The sequence below is a fragment of the Peromyscus leucopus genome, chromosome 3 (assembly GCF_004664715.2).
Source record: "Peromyscus leucopus breed LL Stock chromosome 3, UCI_PerLeu_2.1, whole genome shotgun sequence".
Classification (NCBI taxonomy): Eukaryota; Metazoa; Chordata; class Mammalia; order Rodentia; family Cricetidae; genus Peromyscus; species Peromyscus leucopus.
The window spans coordinates 137,641,413-137,661,342 of NC_051065.1; the positions used below are offsets into that span (position 1 = coordinate 137,641,413).

At 44.1% G+C, this 19,930-nt stretch overlaps 1 protein-coding gene across 4 annotated transcripts in view; it reads left to right on the forward strand.

Moving 5' to 3' along the window:
* Grin2b (glutamate ionotropic receptor NMDA type subunit 2B) overlaps positions 1 to 19,930 on the forward strand; it is a 453,056-nt gene that overhangs the window by 241,474 nt on the left and 191,652 nt on the right. For all 4 annotated transcript variants that reach the window (XM_028872157.2, XM_028872158.2, XM_028872156.2 and 1 more), the window contains one exon: positions 7,012 to 7,610. In XM_028872157.2, coding sequence (XP_028727990.1) covers positions 7,012 to 7,610 — 599 coding nt within the window. The remainder of the gene's footprint in view (positions 1 to 7,011; positions 7,611 to 19,930) is intronic.

A 19,930-nucleotide genomic window follows, 5' to 3' on the forward strand; every position in this document is an offset into this window, starting at 1 on the left:
TCCCCAGTCCAGAGAAAGAAAGGTTTTAGCAGAAAGCTGCGTATGTTAACCTTGTGGATGCCTGGTCAGCTGGAGTATTCCAGGCAGAGTGAGCAGATGGAATATGAGGACATGGGATCTGGTGGGTAGGGAGTTTCTAAATCAAGTGCATTGGCTGTTTCTTTCAGTGAACAGGGAAGTGATGGAGGGCTGGGGTAGAGAGCAGCATGATGGTTTAGGTCTGAAAGAATCACCCTGCTTCTTTTTGAATGGAGAATGAAGGGGGTGGAGCAGAAGTAGCTGGGCCATTGAGCAGCTCTTATGGTGACAGGGTGAAGGAGATCATGTCGCACTAGTGGTAGGCAAGAACCGCACATTGACCTTGAAGTTGGCATGTCAAGGTCACCACTGCCTTTTACCCAGTTAAGAAAGAGTGAAAGGAAGGGGATTGGGTGTTAACAAAGATGATGCACTCTGAGTTTTCAGCAAATGAGCATGTGTTAAAGTGCTGGTAGCATGCTCTGCCAGGGTGGCTGGCTACTACAGGGGTCTCCTCTTATGAAAGTGCAGCTTGAGTGTGACTTTTCATTCCCATAAAACATGGAATTGCACCATCAGAATAGAAATAGCAAACTCAATGATCAAAATCGTTTCTGTCAACTTCCCATTCCATAAATCAAATTTCAAATTTCTTTGTAACAGTATTAAAGAAACAGAGGTTTTGTGTGTGTGTGTGTGTGTGTGTGTGTGTGTGTGTGTGTGCGCATGTGCACACGCGCGTGCGTGCATGCACTGTTTAAGATTTCCATAGGTAAATAAAGACTAGATCCTGCTCTTAAAAAAAACACACACATTTGAGGGTCAGGGAGATGGCCCAGTCAGTAAGGCACCTGTGATGCAATCATGAGGACCTGGTTTTGAGTCCCAATACTCGTAAAAATCTGGGCATAGTCACACACCTCTGTAAATCTGGCACTGGGACATGGGTGAAGACAGGTGGATTCCTGAGGCAGCTTAACGACTCTAGCCAGTAGTGAGCTTTGGGTACAGTGAAACACTGTCTCAGGGAAAAAAAAAAGAAAAGAAAAAAGTGTGACTTCTATCTTACTCATTGTTCTATTGATGTGAAGAGACACCATGACCAAAGCAGCTATATAAAGCGTTTAATTGGCATTTACTTACAGTTTCAGAGGTTTAGTCCATTATCATCATGACAGGAAGCATGGCAGCATGCAGGCAGGCACTGGAGCAGCTACATCCTGATCTGCCGGCAGAGAGAGAGAGAGAGAGAGAGAGAGAGAGAGGGAGGGAAAGAGGAGGGAGGTTGGGAGGGAAAGAGGGAGGGAGGGAGGGAGATAGACAGAGACAGAGATAGAGATAGAGACAGAGACAGAGACAGAGAGAGAGAGACTGTGGGCTTTGGCATGGGCTTTTGAAATGTCAAAGCCCACCCTCAGTAGCATACTTTGTCCAACAAGGCCATACCTTTTAATCCTTCTAATCTATTTAAATAATGCCCCTCTTCAGTGACCAAGCATTCAAAGACATTAGCCTATAGGGGCCATTCTTAGTCACACTTCCACAGCAAGGTGATTGAAGACGACACCTTTGGCCTGCACACTTACACAGATATATATGCATGTACACTTGCATGATGTGTGTAGGTACACACCATATACTGTCTGCACACACATCACACATACAGAAAACCTGCATTTGTAGGGAGAGAAGGTAAACTTGCCTGCTGTCATGTGATAGGTGTTATGATAGACATGAATGCACAAGTGAGAGAGCACTGAGGAGAGGCTAAGTCTACTCCTGGGAGTTAAAAAAGACCACATATATCAAATATCAACCCGTGATCTAGGTCTTGAAGGTGAGAATGATGTTAGAGAGAGCACGGGGAAGGAGTCCTTCATCGGGTAACAATGAAACTCCTGTTTCTTATGGTGGCGAAGAGCTCACTACCTTCTGAGGCTCATCCATCCCATTAAGAAATAGCTGCCACTAATGCATTTCTGATATTCAGCTAACACCTTTTCACCCTAGTTTTGACATCTGCTGCCAATGGGCAGAGGATTATCTTTCTACTGCATGAATTACCATAATATTTGACCATAAATATTATGTTTAAATAGGCTTTATTTTTATTTATGTGTAAGGTATGTATGTGTATGTATGCATGTAAGTATGTGTGTGTGTGTGTGTGTGTGTGCATCTATGCATGTGAAGTCCACAGCTCTACATTGGTTGTCTTTCTCTATCACTGTTTACCTTATCTTTTTAGAAAGGGTCTCTCACTGCACCTGATGTTCACTGATTGGCAAAATTGGCTGGCCAGTGAGCTCCAGGGATATGCTTGTCCCTACATCACTGAGCTAGGGTTATATTCAGGTGCAACCATGCTCACCTTTTTTTTTTTTAAGCATGAGTGTTGGAGATCCAAACCCATGTCCCCCATGCTTATAAGGCAGGTACTTTACTAACTGAGCCATCTTCCCAGCCCCTCAGTTTAAATCATTTAAGATAACTCTTTCCATGTTTATAAAGGAGGGTAAGTGGAGTCAGGTTCCCTGGGAGGCAGGCTGAAGGTGAAAGCAGGGTGCAGGCTGATTAAAGAAGGCTCTTGACATCAACACCAAGAAAGGGAAAGGAAGATAAAACTAGACTGAGCAGAAGGAGAAGGACAGGTAATGCAGTCATAATGGACACTCTTACTAACCTGGGGGAATTCAGAAGCAAGACAAACCCTTCAGAGCTATATGGACTTAGAGCAAAGGGGCCAGGACTTCATACACCTTGACAGCCAATCCTGCAAGACTCTGTAATCCAGAAAGAGGTTGTAATTGTAGATGAATGGCTCATTTCATTTGAGAGACAGTGGTGTGTGTGTTGGGGCAGGATACTGAGATGAAGTCTGTTGCCATGGGCACTGTGGTCACTGGGATGCTTAGTTATTTATTTCAGAAGTGGATCAGTAGGGGATCTGGATGATGAAAAACTTCTTGTGCTGCTAATTCTTCAGGCAGTTGTTTTCTGAGGCAGATAATGGGATGAAAAAGTACTTCTTTTTATTTCTTCTTATTAGCAAATAAACACTGTGAACATCAATGTAATGGAAGTACAGTATAAAGGTTGTAGACTGATGGGGTCTAATGTACAATTCTACCTCCCTGTGCTAATTGCCCATCTCAGTTAAGGCAGCCTTTTATGCAGGAAGACTTTCAAGATGCTCTCAAGGCAAGTTGAAGTGCATTCATGCAATAAATTTAGCTGGGAATTTTCACTGGGGGAGGTGGCTGCTCCAAGGACCCCTGCGTGTCAACATTTTGTAATATCATTAAGAGATAAAAATGTTCATGGGGAAGCAGAGTGAGCTGCAAACAGAATTATGTCTCTGTCCTTCATCCTTGATCGCTAGTGGGTGATCATAGTGTATGCTGGATGCCTGCAAAGATGGATGTGTGGCCACCAGTACTTTCCACTCCATGCACATATGAATATTGTGCTCTGATTTGTGGCAGAGGCTATAATTTGCAAAGCCTGTCACCATTTGCAACTTAGAGTTAGATCAAAGCTTTGTTGGAAAAAAAAAGAGCTATTCTATTACGGACCACTGTACACCAGCCTTATGTATCAACTAAATAAGCAGCATTATACTCCTCATTATATAGGAAATCTTTGCACAAGCCATGACTCCGCCTCTTGATTTCTATTTGCCTTCACCAAACTTGATTTGGTGGCAGATAAGATGGTTGTAGAAGACATCCTTTTTGAATAAGAAGGACTGGCAATACAGGATGGGTAAGGTGGGCATGATGGGGGTTGTATAAAAAAGGAGTTATAGATGATGATGGGATTAGAAGGAGTGCTCAGAGTCGCAGCAGGCATGCGACACTACCATGTTAAATTTGCTTTATTCACTCTCATTATAGATTAGGGTTTTGTTTTTGTTTTTGTTTTGCATAGTAGCTGGTAGTATCTTTACAAGTTCATTTATAACTGTGGGGAGGCATGAAGAGAAGCCTAGCAGAAGAGAGGGTCAAGTTGTTGTTTAACAGGTTTTTCATTCTCTAAGTTCAATATCATTAACACTGACCATCTGAGATTGACAACTATGAGTTTTCCGCAAAGCTTATTCTTGCTGTACATTTGCACCAAATATGGCTTTACCATATGTGGAACATTGTGTGCATTCAAGAGTCTCCGAGTGATTAAATTCTGTTCACCCATCACAGACCAGGTCGGTTTATTTCATTTGCACTTGGGGTCTTCTCCCTTAGTCCTATATATCTTAAAGAATATTAGCAGTGTTTTCACTGTGTGTTAACCATTGGGACTGTGGAAACTCACAGGATGAGATTTCCCACTTGAGAATCTCCAAGACCATGTTTACAAGAAAATCAAGTCGATATCTCCTCAAAGCAGCATCTATTCTAGATGAGCTGTTCTGTCAATGGGCTTTCTTTTCTGTCTTTTTTCCCTTGAGGTTCTCTGCGGGTCCCTGACAAGTGTTGGAATAATTAAGCTTCATTGTCTGGAATACCCACTTGTCTTAGTCATTTTAAGCTGCTATAAAAATGTCATAAAGGAGACAGCTTATCAACAACAGGAGTTTAGTTTTCATAAATCTGAAGGCCGAGAAGTCCAAGATCATAGTGCTAGCAATTTTGGTATCTAGTGAAGACTTCTGCTTTGGCTTGTCGAAGCAGCTTCTCTGTGTCCACTCGTGGTGGAACAGTCAAGTCAAGGCAGCTCTCTGGAGTTTCCTTTATAAGGACACTAATCCATTTGTGAGATCTCTGCCTGCGAGACCTATCATCTCTCAAGGACAACACTTCCTACTCTCATCTTGGAGGTTTTTATTAACAGAGATGGACAACACTTACTCTACATCACAGCTGTAACCTACAGCTGAAAAACAGGTCGCTTTCCACTGAAGAACAGTCCTTGTGTTATAGGGGAAGTCCAAGGGCAGGGACTAGCCAGAGTTTAGAATAGGCACACAAGCTGCATTAATTATTCTAGTCAGAATGAATTCCCCTTTTTTCTAGCTATCTCTTCTTGTTGCTTCATCCTCCCTACTTCTCAGACATTTGGAGCTCATCTCTGGCTGTATGTTTGAGCCCAGAGGAGACAGGCACAGTAAGGGTGAGCAGCATTGTACCTTAGGCAGGAAGACTCGCCACTGCTGGGCAATCACCTCCTCCAGGCTGGAAAGGCTGGGGTCCAGGTCACCAGTTCAAGCTCGGGAAGCACACATTACTCTGGCAAAGCCGAGGGACTGGCAGCTCTCACTGCCCAACTAGGGTCTTGAGATACAAGTAGGGTATTTTCCAGCCTGTATTTTTTCAATAGTTGGCACTAGAGAAATACTTAGCTGTTTCTTGACTATTTATTCCTGAACTAAGAAATCGCTATATAATTTTGCTTAAAGGCTGAATTTCTTGGTCTCTTGTAACTATACTTTAAAGCCCAGGTTGTTGGGAGTGGGGAGGAAATGTCCTTTGAAGAGAGAGGCAATTGTGTTAGCTATTTCAAAATGGACAGAAGCCCTCAGATGGAAGGTGGGGACACAAACTGAGAAAAGTGACTCCATTACCAGAAACAAATCAGGGAAGTGGATTAGGGACAGGCTGAGAGGGTATTCATTTTGTGTGTTCAGATTCTTGTAGCTATAAGGTGGAGCTGAACTACAGGCTTTGACGTGGCAAAACAGCAGGTAAAGTGCAGCTTAAAATGGGAGGAATTCAAGATGGCTTCTCCTTCAAAAGGAAAGGGAGGAAAACAAGATGCTCAGAAATGGCTCCGTGAGTGTGTGTGTGTGTGTGTGTGTCTGTGTCTGTGTGTGTCTGTGTCTCTGTGTGTCTGTGTGTGTGTGTCTGTGTCTGTGTAGTACACAGATGAGTCTGAGACCTGTGGCATTCTATGGGTTGGGAAACAAGCCCCCTGCTGTAGGTTGCTCTGAAATCAAGCACGCCACATGAAGAGTTTAGCTACCGGTATTTTAATATTTGGTTTAAAGGTGCTGTTTGAATCTTGCTCTAAGTGGTGGATCTTGTTATCAGAGCAACAGTTAGAGAATAAGCTAGGTTAATGGAGAATGCTAGTAGGTGTGCCCTGGTGATACAAACCTGTCATTTCAGCTCTTCAGAAGCCCAAAGCAGGAAGATTCCAGATTCAAATTCTGCTGAAACTATAGAGTGAGTCTAGGTCCATCCTGGAAAACCTGTGAGAACCCATATCGGCCTTTTTTTTTTTTTTTTTTTGGTGGAAAGGAGGAGGGACTCAGTGGTAAAGCATGGCATGTGAGACCCTGGCTTCAATCTCTAGTACTGTAGGACTTGTGTTACTAACGCCTTTATATTCTCTTTGGTTTCTAATAGCCAAGTATCAGGTCCATTGTGTGTGAGTGTTGCTTACACCAGCCATGTAGACAAGCCTAAGGGTGGACCCATGGTACCTTAGTTTATTCATTCTGGTGCTAAATAATATAAATCTACACACCCAGAAATTTAAAGTCCTCGAGAAATGGTACGTGTGCGTGTGTGTGTGTGTGTGTGTGCGCGTGTGTGTGTGTGTGTGTGTGTGTGTGTGTGTGTGTGTGTGTGTGTGTTTATGTGTGTCTGTGTGCACGTGGGCAACTCACCTGACTGGCATGAGGCCTTGGACTCTTCTCTCCACTTTTGGATTATTTGATGTTCTACTGTGTAAATATCAATGTGTTTCTTCTGAGGAGCTGTCTTAAGCTAAGACCCTGAAGAGTTCAGACAAAAAGACTCCTAGACCGATGCTGTTTCCCTTCCCAAATGCCAGGAAATACTCTTAGGAATGAATTTATTATAAGTGTTTGAAATTCAAAAAAACATTCAATTTTTTTTACTGAAAAATTTGAAAATGAAAAATTCTATGAAAAAAAAAAAAAAAAAACGATGAACCTGAGCTTTTGTATCGCGTTGATTCAGAATCCCCATGGCTGTCTTTGTTTGATCTTTCTGTTTCTCTCTTTTTCTTCCACTTTGACCCCTCTAGGATGAGTCCTCCATGTTCTTCCAGTTCGGCCCATCCATTGAGCAGCAAGCTTCTGTCATGCTCAACATCATGGAAGAATACGACTGGTACATCTTCTCCATCGTCACCACCTACTTCCCTGGCTACCAGGACTTTGTGAACAAGATCCGCAGTACTATCGAGAACAGCTTCGTGGGCTGGGAGCTGGAGGAAGTCCTCCTGCTAGACATGTCTCTAGACGACGGCGACTCGAAGATCCAGAACCAGCTGAAGAAGCTCCAGAGCCCCATCATCCTTCTCTATTGCACGAAGGAGGAGGCCACCTACATATTTGAGGTAGCTAACTCGGTCGGGCTGACAGGCTATGGCTACACATGGATCGTGCCCAGTCTGGTGGCGGGGGATACAGACACGGTGCCCTCCGAGTTCCCCACCGGGCTTATCTCTGTGTCCTATGATGAATGGGACTACGGCCTTCCTGCCAGAGTGAGAGATGGGATTGCCATCATCACCACTGCTGCTTCCGACATGCTGTCTGAACACAGTTTCATCCCTGAGCCCAAGAGCAGTTGTTACAACACCCACGAGAAGAGGATCTACCAGTCGAACATGCTGAATAGGTAAGTGTGGGGCAGTGCTGCCGAGCACATGGAGAGGACTGGGGGTGGGGGATGGAGGTGCAGGACCAGGGGAGGGTGGTTCGCGATGGCAACAGGCTGAATGCCGGCCTTGAAACGGCACCTGGTCATGGTCGGAGAGCATTTCAGTTCAACCCTGTTCTTTGTGTTCTTATCTTAGAAACAGCAAATCAGCTGTAGAGTGCTTGCCTGGCATATACAAAGCCCTGGGTTCTAGCCCCACCACCACATAAAACTTGGTGCGGTGGTACATAGGGCAAGAGGATCTGAAGTTCAAAGTTATCCTTAGCATGAAGCTAGCCAGCTTGGGCTACATAAAACCCTGCCTCTCTTTTTCTGTGTCTGTCTCTCTGTCTCTGTCTCTCTCTCTCCCTCCCCCTCTATCTCTCTCTCTCTGTCTCTATCTCACTCACATACACACCAACACACACACATACACACACTCTCTCATTTGCGCACACACACAGAGCTCTCATTTATTGAGCACTTACTGGGTGCTAGATGGTGGTATAAGAGTTTTCATATTCTACTCGACTCTCTTTGTTCACCAGTAGGCTTTGAACAATCCACTTAAAGATTTATTTTGAACTGTTTAAATAGGACATACAGAACATTCTCCAGAAACCCTGCATCCTCAGGCACCTGCCATCCAGCTTGTAATAAAATACTAGAACGCACCCTGAGAAAGTTAAACCACCTTTGCTGAAGGTGCGTGACTAGCCGTATTTAACCTCTGGAGGGAAGTAGATCAACTATCTCAAAACAAAGCTTTTAATTTAGAGTTCAGATGAAAAGCAGCTGTAATGTGGCCATGACTGTGACCATTCAACCCCAATATCCTCTTGCTGTGAGCTCAGCTCTCCCACCATCCCTTGGTGGCACAGAGGGTCCTGGTTGACCCCGATTTCTCTCAGGTTTCCCCATCTTGGGCTCCTTGGTACATTCTTCTTTCATTTTGGGTCTTTGTCTGAGAGCTGCTCATTTCTATACTACTAGCCTTGGGCTCAATGTCTTTATATTCCCTGAGATATGTCTCTGGTCACACACTCACCCCAGGTTCATATTTGATACATTTTTTTTTTTTTTATGTACTAGGAATTGAACCTAGGGTCCTGTGTGAGTCAAGTGTTGTACTACTGAGCTATAGCCTCAGCTCTCACACACACTTTTTTCTTTTATTTTGAGTCGTGGTCTGACTAAGTTGCCTGGACTGGCTTTGATTTGTAGCACAGACAGCATTTGAAGTTGTTTCACCCCAGCCTCCTAAGTAGCAGGGTTTACAGGCCTGTACCCCAGCCCTGAGTCTCAGTTTGCATTTTAAACTGGATAAGACATTTCTTTTGATAACATGGCTATTGGGAACTCATGTCTGCAAAGCTGAACTCTTCATCTCATTTCTCACTCTGTTTCAATCTTTTAACTAAATTTATATATCTGGGATGTATCCTATTAGTAGATTAATGAAATTAAAATTCCAAGATCTCCTTAGTGCTGTGTGTCACTGGTCTCTCACAGCCAGGGTGCTGTTTCCCATGGACTGAAGTCTCCCAGCATCTCTGGAATGCCATTGCTGGGTCTTCCTCTTTCCTACAGCACTCCAGCACACCTTCATTGTGTTGCAGCAGCCTCCCCTGCACCCACTTCTGCTTCTTTGCAATTTGTGTTGCATCCAGAGTGATCTACAATGGAATGGGATTTCATCACCTGCCTGCTTAATGCTTTCCAATGGCTTTTTATTGCTGCTCTAATAAGGAACCATCTCCTTAATGTGGTTTATAAAGTTTTACACAGCATGGGCCCTGCCTGTCTCTGCAAAACTGCCTCATGCCTTCTCTCCCATCAACATGACCTTCCTAGAGTGCAGAAGACACTGTTTGTTTTTTTATAAAAACACTACAGTCTCTCTCACTTCCAAATCTCCTCTTTGTCATTGGGTTCCATCGGGTACCCCAGGCTGGAATTTGTAATGTAGTCCAGGGACGATGATCTTAAACTCCCGATCACCCTGACTCCTTGCTTGGACTACAGCTGTGCACCCCCATATCCAGTTTATGTGTATGTGGTGCTGGGGATCAAGTCCAGGGCTTCAGGCATGCTCAGCACATCCTCTGCCACCTGAACTATGACTCCAGGCCTCCTCGCTCTGTTTTGAACATTCCCTGGCAGGTCCTCTGCCACCAGTAAACATATGCACATGTCCTCCACCCGCCCAGTGCTAGTCATTCTTAGGTTTCCGTGGTCATGACTTCCCCTGGGAAGATAATCTTAAGCCTTGGACTGACATCCCCATTACATGCCTCCACTAAATCTAATGCTTTCCTAATTAAGGTACCTTTTAAAAAAAGCTCTAGGAGAGCGAGCAGCAGCTTTCTGCCCTTTTCATTTCTCTGTCCTTATTCCAACACAGCGTGTGACACAAGGAAAGAGGTGAGTTGGGTCCTCCAGGTCTGAGTACACATCCACTCTACAGAGAGGGGGTGGTGAGCTGGCTGTTCATTCCAAGGTGAGAAACCTTCCTGTTGAGTCGTCTCCGTAGACCCATGCGCTCTTCTGTTATTTTTAGTGTTCAGTTCACACTGATTCACGTTAGCTTCCCAAGTATTTGCTGATTAAAACCAGAGCTAAAGGCCAAGGACTACTGAGACCAAAACATCTGTCAAACAGCCCAAATCAAGGGAACATAAGGGTAAGCCTGTAAATGCAGTTCAAGCTTACCCACTTTTGTCTAAAACCTTCCCCCAGGGTAAACAGCAACCTTCAGGTAAATTATTTCTGGCTTAGTTCATCTTACACTAGAGTGTAAATGTCACCTCTAGAGCATGGGCTCTGTCCACACCCTCAGCCCGCCATTGCTTTAACCTTTGTTCAGCATCTCCTGGGTCTGAGAGGCCTTGTGTTATCTCCCCAGCTCTCAACTGCACTCTTTCTTTAGTCAGGATGGGCCAATGTCACTCTGGAGGATACTCTGACTTCATGGTGCCAGTTTGAGGCCAACTTTGGCTTCACAGTGGGTTCCAGACTAGCCTAGACTACAGTATAAGACGATCTTGTCTCAAAAATATCACCCCCTGAAAAACAACAAACTAACGAGCCACAGATTGTCTTTCCACTGCCTCAAGTGTCGCCAACCCGAAGCAATCAGGCAGGGACTACACAGTGGAGATTGTTCACAAAGCTGCAGGCTCCAGGGAGGAGGAGAAGAAAGAGCAGGAGGAGGAGAGCAGACAGGGTCCACTGTCATCTGATGCTTTCAATGTGTTACTCAGGCAGTGGCTTTGGCCTGCCCTCCCTGCTTCTCTGCTTGGTGGATGTGTTCTCCTGCCTCAGTCTCCAACGTTCCTTCCCTGTCTCCTTGCTGGCTAGATAGCTGTCCCCAGGCTCTCCTCGTCCATGCACTGAATCCTTCGCTCCTCTCCATGTCTGCATTTTCCTTTCCTTGCAAGTATAGCCTTTGGTGGCTCTTAGCTCCAATTCGAAGTCTCTGCTAGGGATATTTTAGTAGATCATTTTAAACAAGTTCAGAAAGGCGTGGCTTAACCAGCTGGGACTTATAGAGAGGAATCCCCAGGCCTGAGGTACTGTCACCAGGCATGGATGTCTGGAGACCTCCTAGGGATTCAATTAGGCACTCTTTGTCTTAGCTCTTCTCACTGGCTGACATAAGACTTGCTCCTCTTCAGAGCTCTGGTCTCATTAGGGTCACTCTTTTAAATAACAAACCAAGTGGCCTCACTGCTTAGCCACAGCAGGAAACCTTTGCAAACGAAATAGCTGCAAATGGTTGGCTGTTTTGTGAGGAAGAAGGTCCCTTGGGCAGGCTGCTCCTTTCTCAACCACAGCCCAGGAAGGTAGGTTCCCCTGGAGGATTCTGGGAGGTAGGTTCATCCCAGATGCCAGAGGATGTTAAGAATGGAGACCAGGAACTTCTCACCTATAAGCTCTGTCCTCCTGAAGTATAAGGGGAAGCAGAGGTCTTTTTTATATCCGGCCAGATTGCGGCCTTCTTTCCATGTGTGGTAAGTTCCCCCATCCCGAGTTCTTGAGCCAGAATAAGATTATATGAGGGATGAGGGAGATGGCTCATTCAGTAAAGTGTTAGTTTGGATCCCTAACACCCGTGAGGAAGACCAGACATGGCAGCGTGTGCCTGTAATCCTAACACTGGGGAGGCAGAGATGGGAGAATCCTGTGGCGTGTGGAACAGCTAGTCATGCCAAATCAGAGCCCCAGATCCAGGGGAAGAACCAGCCTCAAAAACTACGGGAGTGATGGAGAGAGGCTACTGATGTTGATGTCTGGACTCTACACATGTATATAAGTATGTGCGGATGTACCTGTATACACAGCACATATGTATGAACATGTACACACACACATACCACGCACTACAGAGGTGGGGGAGAGGGAGGGAGGGAAGATTATCTGATGGGCTTGAATCTCAAAGACAGATGCATACTTATGATTCAAGTATTTAGAAATCCAAGAAGAGTTTTAAAAAATGATCCCCAGAGAGGACCTTACATCATTTCAGATCTCCATATAAATGGTATTTATCAAGTAGTAATTTAAACCTTAAGATACTAGCTGGAGATCTGGTGGTTATTTCTGGAGAGGCTTTGGATTCATTGGAGAGTTTCACTATTTCTCTCTCTCTCTCTCTCTCTCTCTCTCTCTCTCTCTCTCTCTCTCTCTCTCTCTCCTCTCCCTCTCTCCTTTCTCCTTCCCTCCCTTCCTCCATCTCCCATCTCCCTGCCTATCTACACACACAAATCAAGCATGATGGGTCATGTCTTTAATCCCAGAACTCAGGAGGGTGAAACGGGACTGTTTGAGGTCAAAATACAGCAGAGCTCAGTGAAATCTGAACAAACAAGGACCATATGATCTTGGTGTACGTCCATCTCAAATACCACACAGGATGTACTTCTGCTGAAAGAATAGTTGTTATTTATATGAAATTCAAGTTTAACAGGCCTCCTGGCTTTTCACTTGCTAATCTAACAACTCTAATTTGTACATTAATAAGAACTAATTTTCTTTGGAACCATGTCACATCCATTTATATCTTATTAGTAAATACCGTACAATACCCTGTCATAATGCAAGGCATGCTGAGAGGGATTTATTCCAACTGGGAAATTCATTTGATTGAAAGAGCTGGAGAATTTCTTGTGGCTAGTGATGGATCCTCTACTGAGAAAAGTCTGCAAATGTTTTGATATCAGGTCATCTGAAACATTTGGAAGAAAGTGACTAGCTTCATTGTTTTAATCCTATCTGACGTTCCTGAGCTGGAGAAGAATTGCCAGCTACTAGTAGGCATGGGTCTATATTTCTTCCTTTACCCTTCCCCAGGGAGAGTTCATGGCTAATGCAATGATGGTCCGTTTCTGTCACCCAAGTGATGGTGCACCTGCCATGTACTTCTGTGTTCTTTTTAAATCCCAAGAACCCAGTGCTTCTGCTCTCTCTGCTCAGCAGCGTGTGGAACGTGGAGAAAGAGCAGATGCTATTTGAGATAGATGGATCTTAATATAGCTATCCTCTTATGAATCTTGCCTAATGATTTTCCCCAGTGTCTTCAGAGTTCCTATTCAACACTGGTTCTACACTCTCCCTATGTTGTTCCTTCTCAGTGAATGATGCCATAGCAAAAGGATTGGACTCTTCCTGGCCTGGCCATGGGGGAATGGAGGATAGTGACTTGAGTTAAGAGATATGAAGAAAGTTGTACTGTTAGGTCCTTATTAACCAAGCTGTGATGAATAGAATCTTCCTGCAACCTTGAGGTGGATGCCCAGTTTTTTTTGGAATCTCTGTGTTAGTTGGTTATTCTCAGGGGATGCCCACTTGACTCTCTTGGCCTGGAAAGTGCTGCAAAGTTAAGAAATAAACAAAGAATTAAAACCATTAGATTTACACAGTATGAACAAGAGCTGATTGGTCATTTCCATTTTAGTTGCTATTAAGTGTCCATTGAGCACGAAGCATAGGCAGATTCACAGTAAGGCAAACATATGTATTCAGTTTATACAACTTAATCCAGTCCACATGTTAACTAGGTGGAAGTTTATATGAATGTGTAGTTATAAGTGGAGGAGCTGCTGTAGTGGTCCTTAACCTTGTCAAACAAAGGCACAAAGGATTCTAAAGGAAGCATTTTCATATGAAATGTTTTGAAAAGCAAGAACTACCTGTGTATACCAGAAGAGAGACTCTCTACTCAGTGGTTTAAGAGGGCATATAAACTGGAGAACGGACTGAAGGATTTATTACTATCCTAAAGGATATATTCAATGCTTATATTGGAGGCACAACAAAGCAGATATGAAGAATAATTGGATGTAATGATTGTTTAAATTATTATTTTCTCTAGTCTATTATTCCCCTGATCTTACATACATAAATGGTTATTCCAGTCAAGTAATTTTTTGAATTTAATTATATGATTGCATGTGTGTCTGTCTATATGTGGGGTTTGTGCATGAGTGCAGGTACCTAAGGAAGCCAGAAGAGGGCATTAGATCCCTTGGAGATGAAGTTACAAGACATTGTTAGCCACATGACATCGATACTAGGAACCAAACTCCAGTTTCTGCAAGGAAAGGAAATGCTCTTAACTGCTGATCCATCTCTCCAGTCCAAAATGATTGTTTGTTTTCTCCTAGGTATCCACTAATGCTTAATATCCAGGCCCTTACATACTTATTTCCTTGATCATTATTTCATTCTATGGTATATTTGCAAAATTTAAAATTTACCCATGGCCTAGTGGAATTTATTTATTTCTCTCTTCCTCTTCCATTTCTTGCCTTCATTCTGTCCTTTCTCTTTCTCTAAAAAGTGACTTATAAGAGGGTCAAGGTGAAGAGGAAGGTAAGTAGGGCAAAGGTTTTACTTCACTGAGAACAATGGAGCAAGGACATTGTGTTCTATAGGAAGATACAATGCTACCCCACCTATGGGAAGGAATAGAACACTCTGGGAGAAGAAACAGACGCAGAGAAAGGCAGTGTCTCTTGGTAGAATAAGCAGATCTCATTTAGCAGAGAGATTCTGTCTCTGAAAGTGCAGAGTTAGAAGCCATGGGATGGGCTAAGAGGGGAGGTATCCTGTGCACTGAAATACACTGTGCACCAGCCAGGCAACATGAGTGTTCTCATTGCGGACTTGGAATCATGCTATTCGACTCATAGAACAGCCCTGAAGCCAATGTCCTCAAGAAATACCCACTGATTACTAAATTTAAAAGTGTGTCCTATCCTTCCCACCCTCCCTAGCATCCCCTGTCCCTTTCTACTGCTCTGTTTCCCTCCATGACACTTAACAGACAACCTGTCTACAGCTTGTCTTGAACAATTTTCCTAACTTTCCTTTTCTAGTCAATTTCAAATTCCTCATGTTTTGTCTTCAATTAATGCTTGTATTCCTAGATAAGCAAGATGAATGCATACTAGGTAAGAGCATGAGTGAAGATAGGAACCATTATTGAGAGAGAGAGAGAGAGAGAGAGAGAGAGAGAGAGAGAGAGAGAGAGAGAGAGAGAGAGAGAGAGAGAACAAATAGCAAAAATAACTGGCCTAGAACTTACTATGTAGAACAGGCTGGCCTCAAACTCATAGTGATCCACCTGCCTCTGCCTGCTGAGTGCTGGAATTTTTAACCATTATATATTTTTAAGAAACCTGAAACCCAGGGACCTCCAGGGACCTCCTGCCACAGCAGGTCTGGGCTTCATCTGTCTGTTGACCTGCAGCACAGCCCCTCCTGTGCGGCACAGAATGAAGCTTTGTGGAAAGCCTGCCTCCCTTTGCATGGCTGGTGCTAATCTAATCCAGCCTGTCTCCATCTGTGTCTTCTTGTGAATGGTGCAAAGATGCACCTTATGAACTGGAGAATAGATTCCAAGAGGCCATTAACCATTAGAGGCTGGCAGGCCCAGAACCTAGGGGTCTTGATGGCCGGGGCAGTGCCAGTGTTAGCCTGTTACTTGCTTAACCCAGGATCCCACGTTGACTGTTAACTTTTGCCCTGACCTGACTGCACCCCAATGACACCTGCTGTTCCTCTGCTTCTTAACCCAGACTAGGTACACATTCACATTTAATGAGAACTGAAGCTGGCATTATTCAGAGATTGCGTGGGAGCTGTTTTTCTGTCTGCTCTCTCTTCCCACCAGAGGATAAAGATGGCTGGGTGGGGGTTTCTAGGAAACTAAGCGACTGTCATTTATAGCTATAGACATGGGCTGGAAACCTGAGTGAGGGCTGGACCCCAGCAGGTCAAGGTTAGCTGGGCAAACATTTGTGACTAGTGGTAGGCTTGTAGCCTTTGCAGCCATAGGAGATCTTGTGTGTTTTAGGCAAATAGTGATTTCAGACTTCCTCTTTGCTTCCTCTCTGATGGTACAGACAGTGGGGCATAGATGGTCATGTCCTAGAGATGGTTTACTAGTACCTGATGTGCCTGATATGGATTTGGAAAAAATGAACTATCAGGATGGCTGCTAAGTGCTGTGGATACTGCTTGGGTAGAAACCAAGGAAGCAGTAGGTTGGTACAAGCTGCATGCAAGGAACCTTTCCTGGGCTTTCAATTTTTTTTTTTTTTATAGTGGCACATCATCTTCTGGCAGTGTCTGGAGGGTGAACACACCCGGCCTGGCACCAGTCCCCAAGCTGGGTAGGCTGGTCACACATGGAGGAACTGCTGGTGACAGATTAGAGCTCCCTGCTGCCCAAGTCTGTTCGCTCTTGTCCAGCTTCCAGCAGCAGCAGCCGGCCGGGGGCTGCCCACAGCTCCCTCACTGCTCCGGCTGCCTCTCCTCATTCAGCATCGCTCCACACCCACCCCCTTTCTTCCTTTATCCTCTCTCATCTTTTTTTTTTCTAGAGGGTGTGCTGTTCATTGATCTTTTACTGCCCTTCTACTCTTCTTAGCTGCTCTTCATTGAAGGGCTTTGAAGGCTTTCTGTACTCATGACTGACCATTTGTGCAATTCCTGCATGTACACACCCAGAGTCATGTGACCATTGCATGTGCAGTGAGAATATGTGTGTGCATGTGTCAAATGAAGTTGAGCATCATCAAGAGAAGTAGGTAAAATAGTATTATTACCTAGTTCTTCCTATTGCTAAGTCTGTGTTGACCATGGAATAGAATTTGAAGGAACCCTTTAAGATAGAATTCCCTCCCACTCCAGTGAATCTCAACAGAGTAGCTCCTTTCTTATTTGATTCTAGTTTTTAAGTCTTGATGACTATAAGATAGTAGTTAGATGACCAAAGCCTTTTGGTGTTTGGTCAAAAAAGAAGATGCTTGGGCTGGGGATATACAGCTAAGTGGTAGAACTTTTGCCTAGCATGCACAAGGCTCTGGGTTCAGTCCCAGCACTGGAAGAAAAAAGGGGTGGGGAGTAAACTCAGTGATCAAGTTGCTTTATACATTTCCAATAAGGCACCACAGATGTCTTGTTTTACTTTATATTTTTCTTCCACCCACTTATTCTTTCTCTTCTTTTTCTCTTTGAACAAAAGTATGCCAGGTACTTTGCTTAAGCTAGGTACATAGCACAATAGAAGGCCATCAGAATGTAATTAATTATAACATGGGCTTGAGTAGTGGGATATATTCTTGCTTATTATTGTCTATGTAAATAGGAAAATTAGAAAGTGTGTGTGTGTGTGTGTGTGTGTGTGTGTGTGATGAGTGTGATATAGATTATTAGTGAAAATACAGACTCCACAGGATATACAGGACCATCATCTGCATCCCTCTGGTGCCACATCTCCTATGTTCTCACACACTGACCTGGTCCCTTATTTGGTGACAATGTGTGGGGGGAGGTCACATATTCAACAACCTCTTCTGTCTAGAGATAACCAATGAGGAAAGCAGAAACCACTTTGAACTAACATCACTGACAGCAAGTTGAAGCTTGTGTACAGTGTCCATAACCCAATTTAAGCAAAACAATTATCATATTCAGGTACCTGTCCAGAACTGCATGGTAGCTTTGTGACTTCCCAGACCCAGTTCCTGCTAGTTCCCTTCTGGGTGTGGCCTTCATCCTTCTACCCAAGCTGGCTGCCAGAGCTCCAGACTCAGACAGTAGGTTAATGTGAGAAAGCAGAAAGACAAGTTCTTCTCTTTTTAGGGGATTCCTGGAATTACCACACTTCACTTGCAACTCATCGTCCAGAAATCAGTCTGTAGTCTCAACCAGCTCCAAGGACAACTGAGTAGTTCAATTGCTAACCAGGATAGCAATATGCTCAGGTTAAAGACAGCAATCGAAGTTCTGTGAACCTGAGAGCATCAAGAACTCCTTTTTGCTAGGCAATGAGTAGTCTCTGACATGCCAGTTTACGTGACTTCCCAGAACACAGCAATTTAGGAATAACAGAAACAGTGCTGGGGATCAGGTAGGCCAGCTGACAGCATTAATAAAGGACTGTCAGAATGGAGAGGGTAATAGGGAAACCCAGCAAAGGACCTTGAAAAGCACAGTGGGAAGACCATGTGGAGGAAAGCTCAAATACATCCGGAACTATAAATGATCTCCATGTAGCACAACAGTAGAGTCATTGTGAAGTCATCAATGGGGACTTAAATTATATTGATTAGCCTTGGTTTCAGGAGCCCAAGAGCTCTATCTTACTTTTATAAAATTTCCATTAAAAGACTTCCTATAATCAGTGGGGGGAAAAAGAGGCTTGGTACTTAAAAATACTGAGCTTCAGCAATTTAGAAAAATTACTTTTTTAAAAAAAGGCTATTGAATGACTACTATGTGCCAAGTGCTCTGTACAGAATCATTTAATCTGGAGAGTACTGCCCAAGGCCTTACTGCCTCCATTTTCTCAGGTAAAATTGGAGATCCAGCGGAGTCGGTCACGTTCACACTTGACTTGCACATGGAGTTTCAACCCCACATTGCACAAATGTCTGAGGTGCTAGTCCCTGGGTTGTCTATCCACCTTGGACTACTTCCTTCCTGCAAGGCTGACTCAAATGTGAAGGACTTTGATGTGGATGAACACAGCATTAAACCACAGGACAGAGTAGCTTAGAATCAAGAATTTTCTCCCTTGTGCTGGGCAGATGGTTTGATGTGTAGAGTACTTGCTGTGCAGAGTTCAAATCCCAAGGACCCGTACAATGCTGGGGGCCGTAGTGTGTATCACTCCTTTGGTAGGATGGAAGGTGGGGACAGGAGAATCTCAGGAAATTCCCTGGCCAGCTCATATGCAGCAGGTGACAAGGGACTGTACCTCAAACAAGGTGGTGAGGACTGACAACCAAGGATATACTCTAATTTCCACATGAATGTGCCCACACTCACACAAATGAACACACTCACACCCTTACACACACACTCATAGGTAATGAATGGAAGTTTCTGTCCCCCCCCCTAGGAATTCCCAAATACCCAGCAGCCACTTCCCAAATAATTGACTCAGAGGCTTAATATTGAGCCAGGAGCTCAGGCTTATTACTAACTAGCGCTTACAATTAAATTAACCCATAATTCTTATCTATGTTTAGCCATGTGGCTTGGTACCTTTTCTCAGCATGGCATTCTCATCTTGCTCCCTCTGCATCTGGCTGTCGACTCCTGACTCTGCCTTCCTCTTCCCAGCATTCTTAGTTTGGTCATCCTGTCTATACTTCCTGCCTGGCTACTGGCCAATCAGTGTTTTATTAAACCAATTTGAGTGACAAATCTTTACAGTGTACAAGAGGATTATTCCACAGCACCCACACACTTGCATGTATGCATGTACACACACACAACACACACACACACACACACACACACACACACCTCTGCTAGACCATGATAGACCCAGAGTGAGCCTGGGAGTGACATCTAGTACATGGAAGTTAAAGATGTCCACACTGATCCTGGGGATGCTAATTGTCACCAAGGATGCTTTCCTGTGATGCTGTGAGCATCTTCCTTTTCACACAAGGAAGGATGATGTATCTTTCTTAATCTGCCCCTGTGTATTCCTGATTTCTTTATCCCACATGTGGAAAACCATACATGATCACCGCACACCTGAGAATCTTGTAATGAAAGTGGATGCAAAGGTTCTATTCTGGAATCTGTTGAGGCTCAGAGAGGTTAGAGGAACACTGAAAATGCTGTCATGGATAATGTGGTAAGACAAAACAAGACCTTGACCTCTGTCTTGGTTTACAAATGTCCTCCAGGGCCACTGTTCATTTTTGACAGATAAGTTTAGACTTGTTTGAGGTGTAGATACAGCCAGATACTGGAGGAAAACGGAGGTGGGA